This window comes from Perognathus longimembris, chromosome 13 (assembly GCF_023159225.1).
Source record: "Perognathus longimembris pacificus isolate PPM17 chromosome 13, ASM2315922v1, whole genome shotgun sequence".
NCBI lineage: Eukaryota > Metazoa > Chordata > Mammalia > Rodentia > Heteromyidae > Perognathus > Perognathus longimembris.
The window spans coordinates 10,745,263-10,759,826 of NC_063173.1; the positions used below are offsets into that span (position 1 = coordinate 10,745,263).

The following is a 14,564-nucleotide window of genomic DNA, read 5'->3' on the forward strand; positions in this document are numbered from 1 at the left end:
GACAAAGGAGCCAAAGACATACAATGGAAAAAACATTGCCTTTTCAACTATTGGTGTTGCGGAAACTGGGCAGCCACATGCAGAAAACTCAAAGTGGACCCTAAACTATCACCATGCACCAAGATCAATTCAAAATGGATGAAAGACCTCAACATCAGACCTGAAACCCTGAAACTACTGCAGGACAGAGTAAGAGACACACTAGAATTTATAGGCACAGGCAGGAACTTCCTGAATAGAGTCCCAGGGGCACAGCAGATTGGAGAGAGACTTGACTAATGGGACTACATGAAAATAAAAAGTTTCTGTACAGCTAAAGACATAGCCACTAAACTAAAAAGACAGCCAACCATTTGGGAAAAAATCTTCACCAGCAAAGCAACAGACAAAGGCCTAATATCCATCATCTACTCAAGAAACTAACCCCTTCTAAACCTAGTAAATCAATCAGTAAATGGGCAAGGGAGCTAAAGAGAGACTTCACAGGAGAAGAAATAAAAATGGCAAAGAAACATATGAGGAAATATCCTTGGAAGTAAAGGAAATGCAAATAAAAACAACCCTAAGATACCACCTATGGCCTATACAATAAATGTTGGAGGGGATGTAGAGAAAGAGGAACCCTTCTCCACTGCTGGTGGGATTGTAAACCAGTACAACCACTCTGGAGAACAGCCTGGTGTTCCTCCAAAAACTCAGCATAGACATACCCTATGGCCCAACCATACCACTGCTAGGCATCTATTCTGAGCAACAGGATCCAGGATATGACAAGGACACCTGCACCTCCATGTTTATCACTGCACTGTTCACAATAGCCAAGATATGGAAACAACCCAGATGCCCCACTATAGATGAATGGACCCAAAAAATGTGGTACCTGTATGCAATGGAATTCTACACAGCAATTAGAAATGATAAAATAGTGGCATTCGCAGGGAAATGGACAGGTCTAGAACAAATAATGTTGAGCAAGACAAGCCTAGAACATAGATATGGGTGGGTGTTAGAAATAAATAACAAAGAGACATGACAAAGAAAGGAGGACCCAAGGTACCAAATCACAGGGAGACAAAAAAAAAGGGGGAGGGGGTCCGCCTTGGGAGAAAGGTATCCAAAAGTAATGATCTCAGCCTCTTGAGTAGCTTGGATTCCAGGCATAAGCCACAGGTGCCTGACTTAAACATGGGTTTGTTTGTGTTTGTTTGTTTTTATTGCCAGTCCTGGGGCTTGAAGTTGGGGCCTGAGCACTTTCCCTGAGCTTTGTCTGTTTCCAGGCTAGGGCTCTACTACTTGAGCCACAGCTCCATTTCTGGCTGTTTGACTAGTTTGTAGAGATCAGAGTCTCACAGAGTAGCTGTGAATGTAGCTTTGTGGTAGAGTGCTTGCCTAGCCTTCAAGAAGCCCTGGGTTCGATTCCTCGGTGCCATATAAACAGAAAATGCTGGAAGTCATGCTGTGGACAGTGTCCAGGCCCCGAATTCAAGCTCCAGAACTGGCAAAAAAAAAAAAAAAAGTTGCACAGATTTTCATGCCTAGGCTGACTTCAAATTGTGATCCTCATATCTCGGCCTCCTAAGTGTCTAGGATTACAGTTCTGAGTCACCAGTGCCAGGCTTAAACATGGGTTTTAAAAGATCATTTTGTTTAGAAAGCTAGTTGTGGTCTTTGAATAAAAGAGTAATAACAAACAATATTATCTTTCAGGAAACTACACTCTAAGAGTTGATTGTACACCACTGATGTACAGCTTGGTATATAATCTAACAAAAGAGGTAAAAATAATTATGTGTTTCCTTTGGGGTCGGGGGGGCAGCTGATCTGGGAGCTTGAATTATGATCTGGACACTGTCCATGAGCTTTTTTACTCAAGGTTAGTGCTCTACCACTTGAGCCACTGCTCCGCTTCTGACTTTTTTGGTGATTAATTGGAGCTAAGAGTCTCTTGGACTCTTTGGACAGCCACCCTCAGATCTCAGCCTCCAGAGTAGCTGTGACTGTAGGTATTACCCATCACAGGGACAATGTTTTCTTGAGATGCATATGGTGAACATTGCTGTTGTTTTGTAATTCACCTTTGTTCCATATAACGGAGTTTGGCTTTGTAGAATATCATTTCTAACAAAGTGTTTACATATGCTACTTTATCTCTCCCTACTCTCCTGTGAGTTAAACCATGGGTAGCATTACATCTACCATCTCTAATTTGCGAGTGAGAAAATGGAACTCAAAGAACATTAGTTATCAGAGTTCAATAATTTGTACACTCGTTTATCCAAGTGTTGCTCCTATGATTTATTTTCTTAATTTTATAAATGGTTTATGTTCCAGAGTAGGAGCCAAAGATTCTAAATGATTATGAACCTATCACTGACCAGAACCCACACTGAGATGTTTACAGAGAATTGAACTTCTACCTTGGTGCTGAATTTGTTTGGTGGGGTGTTATGTGTGCGGCGCCTATTTCAATTGAGTTGATGTCATCATCACAGAAAAGAATTTAAGGATAAGGCCCAGTTAGACAAGGAGTTTATTTAAGTTTTATTAAACAAAACTGAAAAGCAGGAAGTAAAGCTCATCCCAGGGGACTAGGGATATGTGCACATGAGAAGAGTTAAGTTCTTAGTGACGCGAGACTCTCAGCCTGTGAGTGTAGCCAGCCTTTCTCTGTGCATGCTGCTTCATTCTGACCATGTGGCCTGTTACTTATCTGTTGTGACAGCATTCTTCTAATAACTGCATCTACGAACTGGCGAGTTTACTATTTCTAGGAACCAATCCCCTTAATTGACATAGATGATACATATTTTGAAATATATATGAATATTTCCTAAAATATAATATGAACATTTCCTAAACTATTAATTTTAAGACCAGAAAGCCCATCCTTAAATGATTTTATTTCCCCTTAACATACACAGTCGACTTTTAGACCAATAATGAGTTTTACCAGGTATTTTTGTTTTAGAGAGACTTATCCAGAGTTCTGGAGAAATCATTAGCTCAAGAAAAAAAAGAAAGAAAGCCCTGTTAGCACCTGTAATCTAATGGGGACAGGGAGACTGCAGGTTACTATGAATACTGTGCTTATTTCTTGACCCCTGCCTCTTGGTTTTCATCCTTGATGTCCCTAGTCTAGCCTGCCTCGATACAGCATGTAAAAAAGCAACACATTATTTTAGACAAGGACTAGGTGAGACCTCATAACTCCCCTTCCAACCTTTGCCTTCAGCTTTGGTCCACTGGCCTGATTACTTTTCTTTTTCTCTCTCTCTCTCTCTTTCCTTTCTTTAATTTCTCTCTCTCTCTCTCTCTCTCTCTCTCTCTCTCTCTCTCTCTCTCTCTCTCTCTCTCTCTCTCTCTCTCTCTCTCTCTCTCTCTGTGGTATGCGTGCAGATACTGTGCTCTCCTTAGCGTTGTCATTCTTCTACCATCTGGAGACAGAACCTAAGTCGTCTAGAATTCTAGGCAAGCTAACACTGTGCGGCCTCTTCAGCCTGGGATCTTAGTAACTGCAGTTCAGAGATTAGATGCCTTGCTTGGCTGCTCACTCCCTAGTGAATAGACATTGAATGTCAATGCATCTGCACTTCTAAGAGTGCTTTTGTCTTACATTTAATTTGAATAGCTACAAAGCCCTGATGAAGACTGCGAAGGCAAGTCTCTTTATGAGAGCTGGCGTGAGAAAAGCCCTTCACCGGAGTTCAGTGGCATGCCCAGGTCAGCAAATAAACCAACTTTCTCTCCAAATTTGATCATTGTGTGAGATTGTTTTGGAAGTAAAATGTAATTTTCTTTCAATCTTTATTAAAAACTTTCATTGCTCTAAAATATGGTAAAAGAAATATATATATTTAGGTTTATTAATAGTTTTTTTACTCTTTTAAAATTAAGTCTGTTGACATTAAACATGATTCTTATTTAGATGATAGGGATACATGGTATATTTTTTAACAGGTTTTAGTCAATATAATAGCTCACAGTAGTTCACCTCATAGTTCTGCCAAGTTGTCACCCTATAACTATTCTTTACCAATCATACAGTTAATATATATATATTGTTTTCTCTAATAGTCATAAGCATCACATTAGCCTTGGTGTGCCTTTGCAAGTAAGGGAAGAAAAATAAATTTCTAAGTCACATGTGGATAATTTAATATTAATAATTTTAATAACCAAGGCAAGAATTTTCATCTGATTTATCAGGGAATTGGTTGCTTTCTTTTATTTATTTATTTTTGCTTTCTTTTACTTTATCAGACATAACAAATACAGATGAAAATTTAAATAAAGTAATTTGAAGGAAACTATATCCACTTCTGAATTCGTGTGTGTGCGCGCGCGCACGCGTGTGTGTGTGTGTGTGTGTGTGTGTGTGTGTGTGTGTGTGCTGGTTTTGGTGCTTAAATTCAGAGCCTGGACATCTTTCCCTGAGCTCTCTTGCTTAAGGTGGGCATTCTACCACTTGAGCCACAGGTTTACTTCTGGCTTTTCTGGTGGCTCATTGGAGATAAACGTCTCATAGATTTTCCTTCCCAGGCTGGCTTTGTACCATGATGCTCAGACCTCAGCCTCCTGAGAAGCTAGAATTACAGTTGTGAGCCACTGTTGCCAGGTTACTTCTGCCTTTTTTGCTAGTTAAGAAGATGAGAGTATCACAGACTTTTCCTGCCAGAGTTGGCTTTGAACCATGATCCTTAGCTCTCAGCCTCCTGACTAGCTAGGATTATAGGCATTAAGCCACTGGCTTCTGCCACACCTTCAGGAATCTTAAGGGGGGAAAAAAGGGACTTAGGAAATATCACCCCAAGAATAGTCTTAGAGAAGTCAATAATTGGTGTCAATTTTTTGCTGAATGACAAAGGCTATCAAGCTTATAATACTAAGAATGGGGTTGGCTTATTTGATCTTTAATCTGAATTTAATGAAAAAATTACTGAAATAATTCTGTTATTTTATCCTTCAAAGGATTAGCAAGTTGGGGTCTGGAAATGATTTTGAAGTATTCTTCCAAAGACTTGGAATTGCTTCTGGCAGAGCACGATATACTAAAAACTGGGTACGTGTCAATGAAGTTTTTGAGATTATGAATACAGTTAAATAATTTTGACTCCAAAAAGTGGCTTGAGCCTGAGAGGAGTAGAGGAATTTGAAAGCAGGGGAAAATGGCTCCATGGTTGCTGTCTCTCACGTGTCCATTTGCTGCCACTGGTGTTTCTTGCCTCGAAGCTCTGTGATCAGTGCCACCAGACACTAATACTTCTATCTGTGAAGTTGAACTTTTTAGGTATATTTTCCATTTATTTGGAGGTAGAACATTCAGTCAGTCATTGAATTTTTTTCATTTTCTTTTGTTTTTGACAGTCCTGGGGCTTGAACTCAGGAACTGGGTGAGGTCCCTGAGCTTTTGTGCTCAAGGTTAGTGCTCCAATTTGAGCCACAGTTCCATTTCCAGTTATTCACTTGCCTCTAATAATTCCCTGCCTTTTCTTTGTCGGAGACCAGGACTTGAACTCAGTGTCTGGTGCTGTTTTGCTCATTGACTGGTGCTCTACTACTTGAACTGTGCCTCTAACTCCAATGCCTTCTTGAATTGTTTTATTCAACTGCAACATCCTTGTCTTTTACTAGATTCCTACAACATTTTCATATCTCTCAGATTCCTTTTCCTTTAGTTCTAGTACTAGGACTTGAACTCAGAACTGAATACTGTCCCTTGCCTATTTGCCTTGGGCTGGCATTCTACCATGTGAGACACAGCTTTACTTGACTTTTTGATAGGCCAGGCACCAGTGGCTCATACCTATAATTCAGTGACACAGGAGGCTGAGATCTGAAGATCATGTTTCAAAGCCAGCCTGGGCAAGAAAATCTATGAGACTCTTATCTCCAATTAAGCACCAAAAAAGCTGGGCATCGGGGCTGGGAATATGGCCTAGTGGCAAGAGTGCTTGCCTCCTACACATGAAGCTCTCGGTTCGATTCCCCAGCACCACATATATGGAAAACAGCCAGAAGGGGCACTGTGGCTCAGGTGGCAGAGTGCTAGCCTTGAGCGGGAAGAAGCCAGGGACAGTGCTCAGGCCCTGAGTCCAAGGCCCAGGACTGGCAAAAAAAAAAAAAAAAAAGGCTGGGCATGGCGCTGTGGCTCAAGTGGCATAGCACTATCCTCGAGCACAAAGAGGCTCAGGGACAGAATCCAGACTTTGAGTTCATGTCCCAGGACACACACACACACACACACACACACACACACACACACACACACAGAGTAAATGATCTCAGAGTAAAGGCTCTCCTGCCTTGGCTGCCTTCAGTCCTCAGATCTGAGCTACCTCAGGCCTCCGCTACAGGTATCTGCTCCCAGTGAGCTACCAGTGCCCAGCTCGACATCTCTCATAGGTTTCTCCTTTTGAGAAATGTTTTGATGACTTCACTTATGTCATGTACAATTATAGTTAACACAAATACTATGATATTTGCTCTTGACTAACGAGATCTCTGAAGTTCACAATTAATGTTCTTTATTTATTACTTGTCAGGAATTCTTACTAATGCTAGCAGTAAGCAACATGCTATCAGTCATATTACTATCTTCTTACAGTGATGTTTTGATTTTTTCCCATAGGAAACAAATAAATTCAGCAGCTATCCACTGTATCATAGTGTCTATGAGACATATGAGTTGGTGGAAAAATTTTATGATCCAACATTTAAATATCACCTCACAGTGGCTCAAGTTCGAGGAGGACTGGTATTTGAGCTGGCTAATTCCATCCTAATTCCATTTGACTGTCAAAATTATGCTGCAGTTTTGAAAATGTATGCTGACAAAATATACAACATGTCAATGAAATATCCTCAGGAGATGAAGATGTACAGCATATCATTTGGTATGGTAACTTAAATATATATATAGAGAGAGATGTTATTTGTATCAAATGGTCTTTTGAAAGCCACTGTTTGTGTATTACCATTGATTTCTCAAATGCAATGACCTACAATGTGTGTGTGTGTGTGTGTGTGTGTGTGTGTGTGTGTGTGCTGTTACTGTGGATTGAACTCAGGGCCTTGTACTGCTTTAGCTTTTTGACTCAAGGCTGGTGTTTTAACACTTGAGCCATACCTTTACTTCCAGACCCCCCCCCCTTTTTTTGCCAGTCCTGGGGCTTGAACTCAGGGCCTGATCATTGTCCCTGGCCTCTTTCTGCTCAAGGATAGCACTCTACAAGTTGAGCCACAGCGCCACTTCCGGCTTTTTCTGTGTATGTAGTGGTGAAGAATTGAACCCAGCACTTCATGCATGCTAGGCAAGCACTCTACCACTAGGCCATATTCCCAATCCACTTAAGCCTTTTGATTGTTAATTGGTGACAAAAGTCTCTCAGGGACTGGGAATGTGGCTTAGCTGTAGAGTTCTTGCCTAGCACACATGAAGCCCTGGGTTGGATTCCTCAGCACCACATATACAGAAAAGGCCAGAAGTGGTGCTGTGGCTCAAGTGGCAGAGTGCTAGCCTTGAGCAAAAAGAAACCAGGGACAGTGTTCAGGCCCTGATTTCAAGCCCCAGGACTGACAAGAAAAAAAGTCTCTCAGATTTGTGCCTGGGCTGGTTTTAAACTCACGATCCTCTGATCTCATCCTCCTGAGTGACTAGTATCGTAGATAGGAGTCTCAGCACCTGGCTTTCGATGTCCTAACTAGATCATCATTTATATTGCTCTTTTGTCAGATCAAGTATTCTGTTAAGATTAGACCTAAGTATATTTTCCGTTTCATGGATGATTAAATCTCATAATGCACAAATATATGCACATAATGCACATATAAATGGCTATTTTTTTCTGTTGTTCATATCTTTTGACCCATAGAACAATGTCATTAGAAATTATGCCCTTTTGTTTGCATCTTTGTATATTTTATTGATGGATTCTAGATGTGTTGCTGGTATCAAACTCCGGCCTCAGCCTCATTACAGGCATGTACAATCTCACCTGCATTAGAAATGATATATTTCAACCTTATGATAATTTACATTTCAGATTCGCTGTTTTCTGCAATAGACAATTTTACGGAAGTTGCTTCTCAGTTCAGCAAGAGACTTCAAGACATAGACAAACGCAAGTATGTGCTCCGTTTATTTATGTATGTAATAGACATAGTTGGGAGGAATGACTTTTTTTTTTGGTCAGTCATGGGGCTTGAACTCAGGGCCTGGGCACTGTCCCTCATCTTTTGGGCTCAAGGCTATGGCTCTACCACTTTGAACCACAACACCACTTCTGGTTTGCTGGTGGTTAATTGGAGATAAGAGTCTCATGGGCTTTCCCATCTGGGCTGTCTTGGAACTTTGATCCTTGGATCTCAGCCTCCTGAGTAAGCTGGGATTACAGGCACAAGCCACCAGTGCCCAGCTGGAATTGCCATTCTTGTCGCTGAAATATCTTTTGACGTTTTCTTTGCTGTTCTCTGCCTCTGACCTTTCAGTGCACCCTGCACAGTTGCAGCCCCCCTGAACGACTGGCTTCTAAAATATAGAGTAGAGCCGTGCAGCGCAGAAGGCCCAAGCCCACCTCAATGAGCTGTCAAACACGTCCATCTTGCATTAAAAGTCCTCCACTCTGTGACCCCAGGTCTGGGGGATCTTTAAGTGTTTTCTCTTGTTCTTTCACTGTTATCATTCAACTACATTCCCATGTTCCTACATTTCTACCTTCCTCTTCTTGAAGTAATCATATCTGTGCAGATATGCCCCATTCCCACTCAGGTGACAAAATAGAAAAGATGCTCAGTAAGGGATGTTGCGGAGCCATTGCTTTTAGACCTGCTCAACATTTCTGTGGAATGCTACAAATGAGAAACATAATTTGAACATAATTTTAAGATGGAATGTTTATTTAATCTAGATTTCTGACATAGTATTTGTACATATTTGTGGAGTGAAACATGTTGTTTCATGTGTAGTCATGTTTTACAGTAGGATTTTGAGGGTGAACCTCTATCATGTACTAGACATATGTTGTGATACACATGTCAAACCCTTGGGAACAAATGCAGTTATACAGAAGAAGATAGAAAGAGAAGAACCAAAAATAAGCTCAGTGATATTTAAGCAGGTATTTGTAAAGAGATTTTTTACAAGTTAATAGGGGAGCAATAATTCAGCATCAAAAAAGCTCTTTCAGCAATTGATAAGTAGACTGAGACTTTTGCTTCACATTATGTGTAAACATTAACAAGTATAGAATTACATATTAAAAATGGCTCACACCTAGGGGCTGAGAATATGGCTTAGTGGTAGAGTGCTTGCCTCATAAACATGAAGCCCTGGGTTCGATTCCTCAGCACCACATATATAGAAAAGGCCAGAAGTGGCACTGTGGCTCAAGTGGTGCTAGCCTTGAGCAAAGAGAAGCCAGGGACAGTGCTCAGGCCCCGAGTTCAAGCTCCATGACTGAAAAAAAAAATGTCTCACACCTATAATCCTAGCTACTCAGGAGGCTGAGGTCTGAAAGTTCTGATTTGAAGCCAGCCTGGACAGGAAAGTCCAGTAGATTCTTATTTCCAGTAAAACTACCCAGAGAACGCCAGAAGTGGCACTGTGGCTCAAGTGGTAGAGCACTAGCCTTGAGCACAAACAGGCTCAGGGACAGAGCCCTAGCCCTGAGTTCAAAGCCCCAGGACCCACAAAAAAAAAAAAAAGAGGTGTGGCTCATGGTATAGTACCTGACTAGCAAGTGTGAGACATTGAGTTCAATTTCAGTAATGTATATATTACTATGTCATACATAATACATATACAAATAATATGTAACTATATATTAATGTATTCCATATTAATATATGAATAATATATGTATATTATATATAAAAAGAGAATTATTATGTAGCTGGAGGTTGGTGGCTAATAACCTATAACCCCAGCTACTCAGGGGGCTGAGATCTGAGGATCATTGTTCAAAGCCAGCTGGGCATAAAAGTCCATGTGACTTTTTTTTTTATTGTTGGTCCTGAGCATTTTTGCTCGACTAGCTTTCTACCACTTGGAGTCACCACCCCTTCTGATTTTCTGGTGGTTAATTGGAGATAAGAGTCTCACGGACTTTCCTGACCAAGTCTGCTTTGAACAGTGATCCTCACATCTCAGATTTCTGAGTACCTAGAATTACAAGCACCCCATTCCATGTACCACTTTTTTTTTGCCAGTCCTGAGGCTTGAACTCTGAGCTGGGGTGATGTTCCTGAGCTCCTTTTTGCTCAAAGCTGGTGCTCTACCACTTGAGCCACAGCCCTACTTCAGCTTTTTCTGTGATTAATTGGTGAGTCTCATGGACTTTTACTGCTCAAACTGGCTATGGACCGTGGTCCTCAGATCTCAGCCTCCTGAGGAGCTAGGATGACGGATGAGAATCACTAGCACCCAGCTCCCTGTGACTTTTCTCTCCACTTACCCACTCAGAAGTGAATACATTTTCAAAAAGATACATTTTATCTTTAAGATGCTATTTAAAATTGTAAATAAGGAAATTAAATAGGATGTTGACTTTCTCAACTAAAATGTTCAAGTAAAGATACTTCTTCCTTTTTATTTTATTTAATTTTGTGCTGGTGCTGGGGTTTAAACCTGAGGCCTTTGTTTTCCCTTAGCTTTTCATGGAGATTAGCACTCTACCACTTGAGCCACAGCTCCACTTCCAGCTATTTGCTAGATAATTGGAGATAACTGCCTTCTGGATTTGTCCACCTGTGCAGCCACAATTACAGGAGCGAGCCACCAGCTCCCAGTGAACATTCTGTATCCTACTCCTTTTGAATCCATGCTTTGGCCATTCATGGACACAGGCTGTTGGCTCTGTGATACCTTTATTTTCACACTGTAGTTGGCCTGAAGACCTGTATATAATACTGTTCCTCCTTCTAGAGGCAGCCTGCTCTAACAGTAAAAAGATGCTGATCACTTTGCTTCAAAGTGCATTCTACATTCTATAAGGAACATCTGAGGGCTCTGAGTGGTAGTTATAAAAAGACAGGAGGTGGGAAGGAGCAGCAAAGGGAGGGAGGAAGACAGAGCGAAAGCATACAGATCTGAATATATTTATATATACACATATACATATGTACCTATGTATTCACATGGCTATATATACACACATAAATGTATACAATATGGATACACACATACATGTGTGTTTATACATATATATATCCACATAAACTCTTGTATTTGTTGCAATATTTGGAGCCTGATTCACAAATCTAATTTCTCATTGAAATTACCTTTTATTTGATTATCTCCTTTGCTTAGGTTGAGCTAATAACATATAAAGTCTAAGCTTATTTTTCACTATCACAAAAATGAGTTCATGTACTAAAAAATTATGTCCCTGCTAGCTCAAATCTAAAAGCCAGGGCCTTGTCTATTGCTAGCACAGTGCTGGTGTGGGGTCCTGTTGACCTTTCAATGCACTCTCAAATTCCCTAATTGTATGGGCAAACTGAAATCTATGAGTCTCAGGTATGCCAGTAATGCAATGAAATTATCACCCTGCCCAGTTTGTAAGATTAAAAATAGCAACCATACCCTGGATATTGTATAGACATGTATTGGAACTAGGGAAGGGAAGAGGAATATCAAAATGGAGAGACAAAGGATAAAAGACAAACCAGTGCAACAGCAATACTTACAAAACTATATGCTGTAAACCTCATGCTGTACAACTCATGGGGGGAGGGAAATGACAAGGGGGGGAGGCAAGGGGGGATGAGGGAGGAGGTAACAACTTGGATAAGGAATGTACTCACTGCCTTACATATGAAACTGTAACACCTCTGTACATCACTTTGACAATAAATAAATAAATAAATGGGAAAAAAGATGATACATTGAAAAAAAAAAAAAAAACAGCAACCATAACAGGGCACCTGTGACTCGTGCCTGTAATCCTAGCTACTCAGAAGTCTGAGATTTGAAGAAAGAGGTTCAAGGACAGCCTGGGCGATCCTTTGAGACTCTGTGTTGAGACCCTTATCTACAATTAAACACCAAAAAAGCCAGAAGTAGAGGTGTGGTTCCTGTGTTAGGGTGCTAACTTTGAGCGCAAAAGCAGCTGACCAGGACTGACACAAACAGAAAAATAGCATTGCGTGAGCATTCAGAACAGTAAGGGAACACTAAATGCTAGCTGTTACTACTTAAAGTAACCTAAAAATTGAAAACAAAATAAACAAATACTACAATTATTTTTATTACCATGATTATTGCTCATTAAATTATGACAAGTAGCACACTAAATGTAAATGTACTTCTTAGGGCTTAACAGATTTTTAATTGTATTGAGTCATTCTTATAAATAAATAATCTCAGCATTATGTTTTAGAACATGAGCTCTGTGTGTTTGATACATAGCTAGTATTGCAATAGGGGTGTGTGTGTGTGTGTGTGTGTGTTTGTGTGTCTGCATGCATATACGCGCCAGTCCCGTGGTTTAAACTCAAAGCCTGGTTGTGATCCCTGAGCTTCTTTTGCTCAAAGCTAGCATTCTGCAACTTGAGCCACTGCTCCATTTCTGGCTTTTTTTTTCTTTGATAGTTTATTGGAGATAAGAGTCTCATGGACTTTCCTACTCAGGCTGGCTTTGAGCCACGATCCTCAAACCTCAGCCTCCTGAGTCGTTAGGAGTCAGACGTGAGCCACTGGTTCCCAGCTAATTTCAGTTGTTTGTTTTCTAATGAAGTAAACACTTTTCTTGCAATCATGATAGGCTTATATGTAATAATAAGAAGAGAATGAGTCGGCTGGCACCAGTGCCTCCAATCTGTATTTAATACCAGTTGTCAGGGAGGTGGAGATCCCGAAGATAATGACTTAAGGTCAGCTAGGGCACACATGCAAGAACTTCTCCCTCTCAATTAATAGCTAGTTCTGGCAGCCCGTGTGTATCATTCTGGCTACATCAGAAAGTATGAAATAAGTAGATCATGGTCCACACAGAGGCCCAGGCAAAAAGCAACTTCAAAATAACCAGTGGGAAAAACAGTGGGGTAATGTGGCTCCGTGCAAGGTGCTGAGTTCAAAAGTGAGTAACAGCCCAGAGCCAGGAGCTCACTCGTATGATCCTAGCTACTCAGGAGGCTGAGAGCTGAAGATGGCAGTTCCAAGCCCGGAAAGACAGACTGTCTTATCTTCAATTAACCACCAAAAAGCTAGAAGTGGAGCTGTGTGGCTCAGGTGCTAGGGCATTAGCCTTGATCACAAAAGCTCAGGAACTGTCCCTAGTCCCTGAGTTCAAGCCCCAGTCCTGGCACACAGGAAGAAGTCCAGTACCATCAAGAAAAAAAAAATATATTGTTTGTTCTTACCTGGTAACTGTTTATAATGTACCAGGCACCCTACTTATATTTACAGATGATCTCACCTCAATATTGATAATACTTTTGTAAGCAGACTGTTACAATCCCCGAACTAAAAACTTCTTACAATTATATACCTCAATTTTTCATTGTTTCAATGAACATAAAGATTGTTACCGGGGCTGGGGATATGGCCTAGTGGCAAGAGCGCCTGCCTCGTATACATGAGGCCCTGGGTTCAATTCCCCAGCACCACATATACAGCAAAACGGCCAGAAGTGGCACTGTGGCTCAAGTGGCAGAGTGCTAGCCTTGAGCAAAAAGAAGCCAGGGACAGTGCACAGGCCCTGAGTTCAAGCCCCAGGACTGGCCAAAAAAAAAAAAAAAAAAAAGATTGTTACCATTTTTTTCCATTGGCATTTATCACCTGAAATGGAGTTTTATGAGCATTAGCAGAATAACCTTATAAGATTTAACAAATGTGATACATATGTATGTTATTATTTCCTGATTTGCATATGACTTTAAAGTAGCAATGAGTTTCATTTAAAAAAATTATTTGCTAATAAGAAGTATGCATATTTTCATGATAATATGGCTATGTCAATTTTCTTTTTAGCCCAATATTATTGAGAATTGTGAATGATCAACTGATGTTTTTAGAACGTGCATTCATTGATCCTCTAGGGTTACCAGAAAGGCCTTTCTACAGGTAAGAAAAGAATATGACCCTTCACTCTCATGAGAATTTCATAAGTTTGTCTACACTGTGGAAAATATTATAGTTGATTTCTTACCCACAAATAGTATTATTCATATTGTGTATTTCAACATATATTTTAAAATACATGTAATGAATGATAAATATGTGATATTGTTTTTATATAATGTAATATAGTTCTTATATGTCTTTTTTCTAATTTTTCTATTATAATTATAAAAGATATATACATATTTATGGTATTTGGGGAAATTTAGAAGGTTCAGAGAAACACACACACACACACACACACACACACACAAACACAGTATCCCAAGCTAGGTACTAGTGGCTCTCTCCTCTAATGCCACCTCCTCAGAATGCTGAGATCTGAGGGTCACAGTCACATCTCTAAGCTAGCCTGGGCAGATATATTCAAGATACATTTATCTCCAACTAGAAAGAGAGGTGTAGCTTCATGGTAGAGTACCATCCTGGAGCAAAAAAGCTAAAA

At 40.4% G+C, this 14,564-nt stretch overlaps 1 protein-coding gene across 1 annotated transcript in view; it reads left to right on the top strand.

The window, feature by feature from the left end:
* The window catches only part of Folh1b (folate hydrolase 1B), a 64,393-nt gene that overhangs the window by 47,978 nt on the left and 1,851 nt on the right, over window positions 1–14,564 (top strand). Inside the window, exons 13-18 of the mRNA XM_048360396.1 lie at window positions 1,708–1,775; window positions 3,629–3,720; window positions 4,969–5,059; window positions 6,629–6,893; window positions 8,043–8,124; window positions 13,970–14,062. Coding sequence (XP_048216353.1) covers window positions 1,708–1,775; window positions 3,629–3,720; window positions 4,969–5,059; window positions 6,629–6,893; window positions 8,043–8,124; window positions 13,970–14,062 — 691 coding nt within the window. The remainder of the gene's footprint in view (window positions 1–1,707; window positions 1,776–3,628; window positions 3,721–4,968; window positions 5,060–6,628; window positions 6,894–8,042; window positions 8,125–13,969; window positions 14,063–14,564) is intronic.